This window comes from Erithacus rubecula (genome assembly GCF_903797595.1).
Source record: "Erithacus rubecula genome assembly, chromosome: 6".
Taxonomy (NCBI): domain Eukaryota; kingdom Metazoa; phylum Chordata; class Aves; order Passeriformes; family Muscicapidae; genus Erithacus; species Erithacus rubecula.
In genome coordinates, this window is record NC_136688.1 from 18,307,111 (window position 1) to 18,319,258 (window position 12,148).

Here is a 12,148-nt window from a genome sequence, read left to right on the forward strand (position 1 = left end):
GACTGGATGCAATTCTTACAGCTCTAGATGCTCTGGGATTGCGAGGTCACAAACCTATGCTATCAAAGCCAGTGTGCTCTGAGCTCTGCCCTGTGATGTGTGCATCCAGCTGCCACTGGAGCTGCACGTCTCGGAGTGCAGTGCTGCCCGTACGCTTCAAATTGCCTTAATTCCTCCAGCACATGCAGCCTGTTGCTCCACATTGTATTTATTAGACAGTTTCATTTTGGGTTTTTTTACTCGTTTATTTTGTGTGCTTGAAGGCTTTTTGCTGCCCTATTTAGTATTCAGGGCTTTGAGTTATTCTGATTTGAATGAAACACATCTCATTATTTAACTGAGCTCAGCGATGCCACATCACCCAGTGCACTCTCTGTGGTTTGGATGGATTTTATATCCATCATGAAATAAATACAGCAAGATGCAGAGTAAAACAGCCTGTCCTCTGAGTGCTGCAGCCATGTCTTCCCCATGTAACTGCTTCTGCACTTACAAAATTAATATTACTGTAGTGCTACAACAGGAATGGATGAATTCTGAAAGTGTGTGATTAACTAGAACCAAACCGTAATTTTGGAGGAGCTTCTAATCTCAGTCTTTCAAATCCAGGAGGTTTAGACAGATGCATATACACCTACACACATATACACATACATAGCATTTCTGCAGGTCCTTAATTGCCTTTCCTTCTCTAGCGTAAGGGTCTTCCATTCAGGCTCTTCATCATTTTTAAGGTTTCACATACATTGGATTGGGTTTTTTTTTTTTTTTTGTTTGGTTGTTTTTTTGTTTAGGTTCTTTTGTGGGGTTTTTTGGTGTTTGTTTTGTTTCGGGATTTTTTTGGTGGAAGCTGAGATTTGCTGACATTCACATGACTCCAAGAGTTTAAGCTTTCTATAAGAAAGTCAAGATCTACCTGGTATTTTCAACTGCTACAGTAGGCAGCAGCTTTACGTGTCATGTCTGTATCTTGAGCTATTTTTTCCTGGAACAAGCACCATTTGGAAGGCTAGCTGCAGACATCCTAGTACCAGAAGAACCCTAGATATTTGTACATATGCCCACATTCAAACATGCATACCTGTGCTACATACATTTAGATACTTAGCCAGAAACTACAGCCAGTTTAGAAAAATGCTGATTTTCAGAACAAAATGTCTTTACTGCTCTCAGTGCTTTACATACACTCAATTAGAGCTGAGCCAAATTTAGATTAATTTGGTTTGGGTTTCACATTCCCTTTATTGGGTGCAAATTTCTGGTAAATGCCCACGACCTCGATGGTTTGCTTTTGTAACCACTGGTGCACAACAGCAGCTTTAGTTCTACTGCCCTGATAGCCTGTAATGCACACTTGAGTGTAAATGACTGTATCCACACAGATCTCTGTGGATTTGTGCTGATTTATACCAGCTCCCTCTCACATACTCCAGTTCTATAAACCCGTGTTATTCCAGTGGGCTAATTCTGGATTTGTACTGGGAAATGAGAAAACTGACTGAAATTACTTAAGACAGCTAGAGAATGAGAAAAAAAAAAAAAAGGAAAAAACATTTTCAAAAAGTCATAGTTCATTATACTATTTAGTCAAGCAAACTTAACATAATTACTTTCTGGGCCACCTATCCAAAAATGTCAATTTCTAATACCTGTGCACATGCATCATATAAGTCCACAACGGGAAAAGAAAATATTAATCTAAAATAGTACTGCCTAATTTTCTGGGATACATAATTCATTACGCATGGGTTCTGGCAGCTCAACTTTAACTCTGAAACAAAAGAAATCCACACAAAAGACAATAAATCTGCATTACACATGGTACTAAAATGATCCAATGGATTTATAGATGTTTACAAGTTTGCAGAGTGTGACACAGCGTCCACCAGAAATTTGATATTCACAGCACTAAACATCATAAACATATGTCTGCAACTACAAAAGGGCCTTTTTATGTGGGGATCATTGTTAAAATTGTCTTCAGAACATAAACCTTAAGTTGTAAATGCTACTCCCCATTTATTCTCCAAGACATAACAAACGAGGGAAGAAAAGCAGAGATATGTTTGTAATTGAAAATGTTTCTCAGGAAATGATCTGTACAGGAACATCATTCTCATTCCATTAACTGCTGACTCCAAGCCAACCATTTGTAAAAGTAAATAAATATGCAAACTGGCTGACAACAATGTGCCTGCCTTTAATGTTTCTGCATTAGTACTCAGTCTCCAAAAAAGAATCTATTTTCTTTTCTCATTTCTCCATTAAACCAAACATGGCATGAACACAAAAGAACAGGAGTAATGCTGCTCACAAAAGGAGATGGGAGAAATGCTATGATTTGATTTTCATGTATGCAAAACAAATTATAGGCATTTTCCCTTGAACTTTCTTTAAAGTCTAAAGCCACTCTCAAGTACCCCAGTGAGTAGTTTTCTGTTCCTTTCTTCCTTTTTTTGCAATTGGCAGGGAAAAAAAACCCTCCACAGACAGACAGATGTCTGGTCTGGGTAGGTAAAAAAAAAAAAAAAAAAAAAAAAAATCAGGAAGCAAACTCAGTCCTTTTTTAAAAGAGTACATGTGATTCTCTTTTGCCAGCTTCATTAAGCAGCCCATGCTTTCACATTTCACTTGGGATGAAGGTTCTTTCTCAGAATTTCCCTCTAGTTTCTAAGATGTAATAAGCAGTGAAGTGCCAAGCTAACACAGATGCCAGTCATTCCATTCATTCCTTCTACACATCCTCTCATCACATCTTTTAAAACACATAAGCAGTATCTGCAGATGTTTTGAAAAGCTTGTCACCCTATTGGAGTGTTTAAAACCCTACTGAAAAATCCCAAAAGGCAATTTTGGGAATGAACACAGACAAGAGTTCAATTGATGCTGATTCTTATTCCCACTGAAGAACAAACTATGAGTATGAGAAATGCTCAGACCATTCTGAGTTCTTATCAAAACGTGTTGTGTGGAATCTGATCCCCAAACAAACTCCAAAGAGCCTCAGATACTTTGGCAGGGTGTTTGTGCAACAGGAACATACAGGGTGTTAGCTGGTGGCACCCCTAAATGCAAAGCACTTTATAGAAACAAATCCTTGGACAGCAAAGTACTTTATGGAAACAAACCCTCTGGCAGCTAAGATTTCCAACTTACTGAGGAGTGTACTGAGAGATCCCTGAACTGATTTACTGAGGGATCTCAGAATTACACAGAGTACTTGGGGCCATACAGAGAAGAAGGGAAAGCATCTCTCTGACATTTTGATATTTCTCAAGTTACAAATCTCTGGGTAGAAGACAGGCAGACAGACCTCTTGGTGCAAGTGGAGGCAATTGTTCTTCTTACATGCTCACCAGCCTACTGCAACCATTTTTTCCAAACATTGTGGAGTGCAGAAGCAGATTTTACAGGGCTGACTCGCCTCATTTTGTGAATCACCAACCAGCTAAGAGCAGCTATTCCAACATCAACAAGAGGCGCTCATGCGGAGAAGACAAAACCAAGGATCTGTTCCAAGAAGTCTTTCCCAGCTCAACAAGTTCTAGCTATTCCTAAGAGAAAACCCAAAAATAGCACACAGGAATGTGAGGGCACACTAGTAGCAAGCTGAGGATTTCCTGAATTTCTTGCTGTTTTCTTCTTGAGTTTATAAGCCTTGTTTTTGAAGGAGAAAAAGTTGAGAGAGACCAACTGCATCTCAGCAACCTAGCTGAGTGCTTTTCCTTGAAGAAATAGAAAAATGAATACTTTCATTGGAAAGTTAAAGCTCCTTCTCAGACACTGCAAACTGGTTTATGTGTCACACATGGCCCCCATTTTCAAACTGCAGCTCCTAGAGTCTTGTGTTTTGAGATAAGCATCTCGTCATCTTCAAGGAAAGACTCTGTGACAAAAGAGTAAAAGATTTGTAATAAATGGCCAAGCATTTCTACATCCCAGAAAGAAAAAAAAACCAAACAAACAAAAAAACCAAAGCCACATTAGAATCTTATGAGAGCCTCTCATGCTTCAAGATCTTTCTTTATAATCAAAATTGACTAGGATGAAGTTTGGGGTTGACACCAAGGCTGGGGAAGCAGCAAACACAACAAAGATGGGGTAATTAAAATTACCCCAAATTAAAATTAAAATAATAATGAATACAAATATGTAGATATATTACTTATTTGCATAACTGTTCATTTGGAGTCATTCTTCACTACCTTCTGTGTCAATCCTGAGCATCTAACCATGGCTCTCAGATTCAGGAGCTGAATTGACTTGCAACATCTAATTCTGTTATTCCCCTTGACTTGAAAAGATTTTCAATTTCTTGCAATGTTTAATATTTGTGCCTAACACACAGATGGTTTCTTGAAGTCTCTGCAACATGTCCTAGGGGACTGAAGTTTGTAGTGAAGGACAGAATGGGGATCTAATTTGGGAACTGGAATCTAAAGTCAGGCCTTCAACATGGCAAAAACAGGCTGTGGCTTTGGCTGGATCAGCAGAAACCAGCAATATTCTGAAAGGAAAAGGGCTGGATTTGGTAAAAGAAACCTTAAAATGGAAGAAATGTATCTTCTAGCATCCTGAAGACCAAACTGCCCTTCAGGGTTCTCTTGGCCAACGTGGATTTGTGCATTTGACAGCAGAAAAGTTTCAGGCTTTGAGTGCTACAGCAGGAGCTGAGGAAAGGGGAATTGGCACTAAGGGGCAGTTCAGGGACAAAAAGGATCAATCAGGGCTGTCTGTGGAAATCCCTGGCCAGAGGGAGGACTTTGGTCAGCTGGCATCAATCACAGTGTGGTGTGATCAACAGTGTGGCTGTGCTATCCTCCTAAAGCACATTTACACTAAAATGTAAGATCATGATGCAAGACAGGACTTTGGTAGCACAAACTAGAAATCTTGTTTGGCTTGGGAAAGCAGAATTTGTTCTCAATTTGCACAGGAAATAAACCAACACTCTCCAGCCTAGATTTTCAAATCCCTTAATCAGAATTAATTCATTTAACAAAAGAAAACAGCAGTATCCTCATTCTGCAGCACAGGAAAAAAAAAAAATCGAGTTTAAGGAATACATCTACATGTTTCCTTTCTGGAGACAAACTGCACTTGTAAAATGGAAGCCTGGCACTTAAAATACAGCCTTAAAAGCTTGTCTCTAATGTTACATTAGCCTGACAGAGCAGACAGGAATACCTGCACCTCTTGCTTTCCAAACTCATATCAGGGCAAAGAAAACACCTTTTTTTTCCATATAAACCAATAATAATAATTTTCATCCAGCCCTGTGGCTTGCCCTTCACAGGCCCTGCCTGGTACCCTCTGTGCATTCCTAATTTTGTGTATTTCCTTATAAAATCAAACAGCTGCTCCAACTCCCAAATGCCCTAAAACCAGCCATCAAACTGAGAGTTCATCTGATTTTGGTGTTTCTGTGAAGACCAGCACCCTCAGGGTAAAGCCCAGCTCTGAACTGCACATGCACTGCCACTGCCTATTCCAGGACATCTCAAACAAGCTGGAATTTTGGAGCAGCACTTGCTAGCACCTGTCAAGAGCTGGCAGACAGGGAAACTCCCCTGGGTGAACTCCCACCTGCCAAATGCATTTCCTGGGCTTGCTGTCATTGCCAATGTACTGATTTCATCATGAGGAACAACCACACCAACACTACCTGTGGCTGCATTTCCAACTTTGCAGCTGGCCATACCTAAACCTGCAATCATCCACATAAATAACCTCAAATGGGTTTTACTCCATGGCACTAACACATCTGGAGTTTCCCAGAAATATTCTGCAGCCTTCAGCTTTGATGTCATAAGTGAGTTTGTATTACTATTCCTCTTAGAAAGTGCATAGTACCATGAAGTTTTCATTTTAATAAGCATGAATATTAAACTTCATGACTGTATAATACATAGTCCATTTGAAAATTGCTATACCAAGCATGCTTTTAACTACAAATGACAACTCACCCCGAGTGCAAATTCAGCTAATAAAAATCACTATTTTCACACTGGAGTTACCCAAAGACTCCAAACTGAAGCTAACAGAAACACATAACCTTATGCAACACCACTAGGATGAAACAGCTAATTCTATTTCATATTGCAGAAATACTTTCATGGAATAACATTAAATACTAACTGCTGTATTTTCTTTTACTTTTACCCAGGAAAAACAAAGTCTCAGAGAAGCAAGAAGAAAATAAACTCTCATTCTAATCTTCAAACTACTGCAAGCAAAAGAATCACTCCCATTGTAAAAACACAGGGTCAGAAAGCAATAACCAGAAAAGCAAAACAAGCAGATGAGTCAGTCTGGGCTCCTACCTTTAGGGCAAAATGCTCCACAGCCCATCATAGGGTCACCCTCATAGTGCATCCCAGGGGGAGCTGCAGTCCTTGAGGTGCTGGAAGCCCCTGGCAGGCCCCTGTGCTGCTCTCCTCACAGGAGCTGGTTCAGCTTTGGAGCTGTTTTCCTGCAGAATGGTCCAAGCTCATCACAGCTCCCGGCTCAGAGCATCGCTTCACAACAAGCGACTGACTGCCTATATAATTTAATATGATGCCACATGAGACTCATAGACCATCTGCAAAAGAAACTAAAGCTGCTTTTTGCAGCTTGGTGAGTTGCAGTTTTGGTTGTGTGCTTTTGTTATCAGTCATACAACCGAACAAAGTGCTCAAAGGGCAAGTGCAAAACACACGTTTTTAGCGATCCCAGTCTGTTTCTGCTCTGGGTAACTTGTACATTTTCCCCTTGCAACTGAATAAAGTCACAGTTCCCCATAAAGCACAGGGGAAGTCTATGCATAGACACTGCCACATTGGATGGGAAATGTCTTTTTCTTTCTTTCTTTTTTATTTTTTTTTTTTGTTTGTTTGTTTTCGTTTTCGTTGTTGTTGTGCAGCAAAGTCTGATCAGCAGGAGTTACTTGAATCCTGCTGTCTGAATTGAGATGCACGTGTGATCCCAACAAATATTACTAAATTCACATCCTGATCACAGTATTCTTTTCTCTGCAAGTACTTCCCTACTGAAATAATTAGCAACACTCACATGGATCAAGGATTAGCCCTGAAACAGGCAAAAGCTAAAAAGCAGGGGAAAGGAAAGGTATGAGCCACCAAAAGAATAATAAACTACTGGTAAGAAATAAACTAGTTTTATGGTGTTTGGGTTCTTCCAAAGGGGGACACTAATGAAAATATAATCTAAAGCAATTACTTACTTGGGTTAAAATCGAATTCCTATGAAGTTTTCTACAGACTAAAACTTTTCTGAAGCTATAAAATGTCTAAGTTTGTTTCAACTTGGAGCAGAAGGAGGGAAGTGACACATCCCTGGCTCATTTCTAAGTCATGGAAAGTAGTTAGTTACCTTTCTAATTTCCAATGGAACTCCATTTACAACAGCAGTGCCAAAAGACAAGTATGGAGAATGGAGTGGTATTTATTGTTTAGGATTACTCAGCTGTGCTACACAACATTTCTCCCCCAGGTGTGATTCCTTGCAGAAAATGCCCCAGAGCTCTCCTAAGTGTTCTGACACCACATTCTTCTTTGCCAGTCCTAAGGAGGCTCTGACAGACACTGCTCTGCAGCTTTTGGGTCACTCCTAAAAGCAGCTCTCCCTGCCAACATTTCTATTTCATGCTGCACTCACAAGCAGTAATGGGGCTCCCCATTCTGACTCCTGGAGCCCCACTGCCTTCTGGCACTGAAAACCTGCACTGCTGGACTGCTGAATAACAGCATTCAATTATGGACAATACTGAGCTGGCAGCTCTTCACCAAGCTTTCCTTTTCTTCATTTCTGAATAGAATCATAAGTGTCCCAGATACTTCATTATGGCAATCCTGTTTGGGACACAAGCACAGCTAAAGGAAAACAATGCTTCACTTGAAATGTCAAGAAGGATGCTGGAAATTATTATGTATTAAGAAAATTCAGGAAATCTGAAGTTACAGCTGCATCAACAATTCGACCTATTTTATAAGTGATTATTTATATCTGTTTATAAAGTGGTGGTTTTTTGCACGCACAAAAATAGTTATTTTACAAAAAACACTAAATGAGATTTGTTTCTTTTATTCTGAGTTTTTATACCTATAGAAGCAGACAGATCATGCCCAGGTAACAGGAGAGGTTGCAGCAGAGTAAGAAAGCTGCAAATTAGCTAAAGCAGAGTTCTTTTCTCAGAGGTTATAACATGACAAGTAGTTGAAAACTTCAGCAGGTCTGAAGTGCACAGCTTGGGGACACAGTAGAGGAATTTCTATTCCTCTCTGCAATCCATTTTCACTTGCCACAAACATAAACTCAATCAGGGCTTGATTTCTAATCCCTGTCATATAACAACAACAACATCACCTTTCAAAAAGCCTGTGCACTGCTCCCTTTCCTCAGCAGAGACCACTGCAGGGAGAAAAGCCAGCACATTGGTAAGATGCTTTGGGCCTAGAGTTTCCCAAACTGTTCCTAAGGGCTCATTTTCAACCCTGCAATTTTCAGCTTTGAAAAACAGAAATATGGCCAGGGAGGACTAAAGTCTTATTCAAGCCTTTTTGGCCATCAATACAGGAAACAATTCAAAGGCAACATGACACTGATAGCTTAATTTGTGAAAATGGATAAATACTGGATCTGCCACATAGCACATTAACCCATGTAACAAATAAATACAGAAATAGCACTGCAATACTTGGTTAAAAGGTTTTGGTTCACAGAGGAGGAAATTCAATTAAAGCATGTAATGTCAATTACTGTCATTTGTAATTTTATTTTGCTTCCCTAGAAACAATACAGATGCAGGATTCTAAAGTTACCTGCATGTTTGATGCAAATGGGATAAAATTATCTAGGTTCTGAGAAAATCCAGATAGTAGCAGGGAAAAAGCCCACAGTTTTACCTAACCTCTCTGGTGGATCTTCTTCAGAGTGTTGGTCACATGAGGAATGACAAGCCTTCAATTTAAACACATAAGCCAGCAACACAGACCCAAAACAGCACTTTTATGTTTCAAAAAAACAATGTTAAGTCATCAGAAAGGCTGGGAGGAGAGCAACTGCTTAATCCTCAGCTCCTGCAGCAAATGTGCTCAGCCTTACTAAAGCCAACAGAAGAGCATTGGCTGATATCAGAAGAGTATTCTCCCCAGTGTTTACACTGATTGATTCCAATTGGAAAATTCCAGCCTCAGTTCCTTACTGTTTCTGTCTCCTTCACCCTGCTCTGTGTAAAAGTGATAGACTAGAAGCCACATGGAAGACTCCAAGCATCCCAGCAGCACAGTAACAAACACAGCCAAATCTCATCAGTCCTTTTTCCCCTTTGCCAGGGGAAATGGGCTGCAGCATCAGCACCCAGCTCTGCTTCCACACCAACAGCAGCAGCAGGGCTCAGAATGGATGCACAGAAGCATCCTACCCACTGCAGATTCTGCTCAAGCCAGGAAATAATGCACAAAATGAAATCACTAAACTTACTGTTGGTGACATAAATGCCAGACATCTTTCTACCTTGCAAACTGTGATCTGAGCTACACCAGAAGTAGCAGAAAATCTGCTTAAAGACCTCCAAACCATTTTCCTTTAAGCATCACCACTTCTAAATATGGAAACATCCTGCCTTTGAAAACCCATACTTTCCTCAATGGTGTAATGCTACAGTGAAATGATGATTAGAATTATAGGAAAGAGCTAACAAAAGAAAGACTAAATCAATCAGATGCTTTCTTATGCCTCTAAATGATACACATAAATCGTGTCTATCAGGTTCCCCCAGGCTATTTCAGGAGCAAGCAGAACACAAAATGATGCAGATTCATTACAAAAAGTCTAAATCTAATCTACCTGAATTTAAAATGACAAGAATGGAAGAAAAGATGACAGACCTTGCATGTTCTACATAAGCAGAAACAAGAGTCATACAAGCTGAGAGTCACACAAAGTGCTCATTTACCAAGAAATTACAGGTTAGATCCCTGGCAGTGCCAGCATCTACTGGTGTAATTGCAGTGGGGAGGGAGGTGTCTCCAAATGCCTTTGTGCCACCCCCTGCCCTCCAGAAAGCCTGGCACTGAGGGTGTGGGTGACATCTAACCTTCCTTCCCCACTCACCTGGGCTAAAATCCAAAAGTGAGGAATTCCAGCACAGGCTGTGCGGCGCAAGGGGAGAGGTAGATACCAGAGTTATGTTTTCAGAAATTATTATAATGAATCATGCAAATTATCAAATGGTGTTCTTCACAAATAACACACGTGAACGCTGACAAAAGTAATTTAAAGGGGGCAATTCCAACTAGATTTAAGTGGCAAATGCAAGAAATTAGACTCTTGAAAAATAAAACACTACTGACATGACACAGTTCACCCATAATATAACTGACACATGGCAAAAATTATGTTGACAAGAACCTGAGGAATTCCAGCTCTCCCAGAATGTAACTTTTATTTGCAATGCAGCTCGCAAGGTCCAAGTGTTATTCAACACAGGCAGGCCCATTGCCTTTTCCCCTAAACACACAGGAGGAATAGAATGATGTTGTACCTATAAACACACACACTGTTTTATGCTCATATCATAAACAAAACCTTTACTACAACATACAAGCACACAAAATGGGATTGTTTGGAGCACTCAGTAATACAGCCTCTCTCTCTTAACAGACCAGCCTCATTCCCTGCCATCAAATCAAGACACATTCAGCCTAAAACCTTCACCTGGAGCCAGACTTCTTGACTTGCTATGTGTTGACATTTTAAACTGAATGCAGGCAAAACTCTCCTCTCATTTTCTAAGCTGTGTTGGTCCAAAATCTAAACATCAGCAACGCTACTGAAAATACAAAAACAACCTCAAAGTCAACAGAATCTCAACAGCACAAAACCAGTAGGCAGTTCAGACCCAGATCATAACTCCTGCAGATTTCTCTTGTGGCACAAAAATGTTACTCAGCAGTAGGCAACACAACTGATTACCAAACAGTTCACTCAGTGTTATGTCATTGTTTCTCAAGTGGAAAAAGTACAGCGTACTGGCTCTCAGGGATGCACTGAATTGGCTCAAAGTTTGTGCCAGAGAGGAAAAACCCCTTGGTTTATAAACCTACAGGTTAACAAGTGCCTCTTTCTTGCTACTCTCTCTCTGCCCTCCATTTAATGTTTGTGTTACTGGAGCTGGATTTCCTCTAGGCTGGGCCCTGTTCAGTGAGTGCATTACCCCAATTCCACTGGATATTCTGCTTGCAGAGCCCTGCCAAGCTGGCAATACAGTTCCTGAGAGACTACTTTGCCTGACATGCAGTAAGCTATTTATTGACACACCACTGTTCCCATTCAGCTCTGCACCTCGGCACTGAACTGGATTGCAGTTCCATATGTTGGATCTGTTACACTTCTCTGGAAAATTATATTACTTTGGGTAAATAAAAAGCTAAGAGCAGCAGGAAAAATATCATAAAAATGCAGCCGAATTTGTTTCATCCTGCCTCCATCAGCAAATTTGGTCTATGACCTCTGCATATGAGTCATGCAAGTGCTTTAAAACTTGCAGTGATTTATATTTTCAGGATAGGAAGTTCAAGGCTTATATTTCTCTTCCCCTACCATACATTATTTTTCTTTATACACAATTGCTTGATAATTATCTATCTAAAATATATAGGCATCTTTTTTTCCTACTTCGTGGTGCACATTAACCAAAACCATTCATCTCAATAACCAGTCCCTGGGTTCTTGGCAGAGTAGAGCTGAATGTGTAGGTTATTCCTGGAACCATACTAGGCTGATGCTCTCATCATAGTTTTAGTCATGGAAAATAGGCTTCTACCAAGACAGGCATTGTTTGTTAAAAAGGAAATTCCCAGCATATCTGTCAGAAACGAGGAGTAATAGGGTACACCACTTAAAAATGTGATAGGGCTGTTCATTAGAAGGCTTTAGTCAGCTCTATAAATCAACTTTTTGGAGCTTTGGGCTCGTGTCCTGCTGAGAAACCACTCTGTATTCACAGTCCCTCTGCAGCACAGCTCTGCTCCACGAGATTTACCTTTATACAAGCTCTTTAAAAAGTTCTCTCCAAGCTTTGAGGAGAGCTAGCAAAAGAGCTGACTTTCCAGTTCCTCTAAGCACTATTAGTGGGTGTTTTGCA

General features: G+C 40.2%; 1 protein-coding gene across 2 annotated transcripts in view; it reads right to left on the reverse strand.

Annotated features, from left to right (window-relative positions):
- PARVA (parvin alpha) overlaps positions 1 to 12,148 on the reverse strand; it is a 58,728-nt gene that overhangs the window by 24,110 nt on the left and 22,470 nt on the right. Inside the window, exon 1 of one of the 2 annotated variants that reach the window (XM_079310181.1) lies at positions 6,324 to 6,627. The exons of the other annotated variant lie outside the window; for it this stretch is intronic. Coding sequence (XP_079166307.1) covers positions 6,324 to 6,375 — 52 coding nt within the window. The 5' untranslated portion in view covers positions 6,376 to 6,627. Of the gene's footprint in view, positions 1 to 6,323; positions 6,628 to 12,148 lie in introns of those variants that run through there. 2 annotated transcript variants of the gene reach the window in all.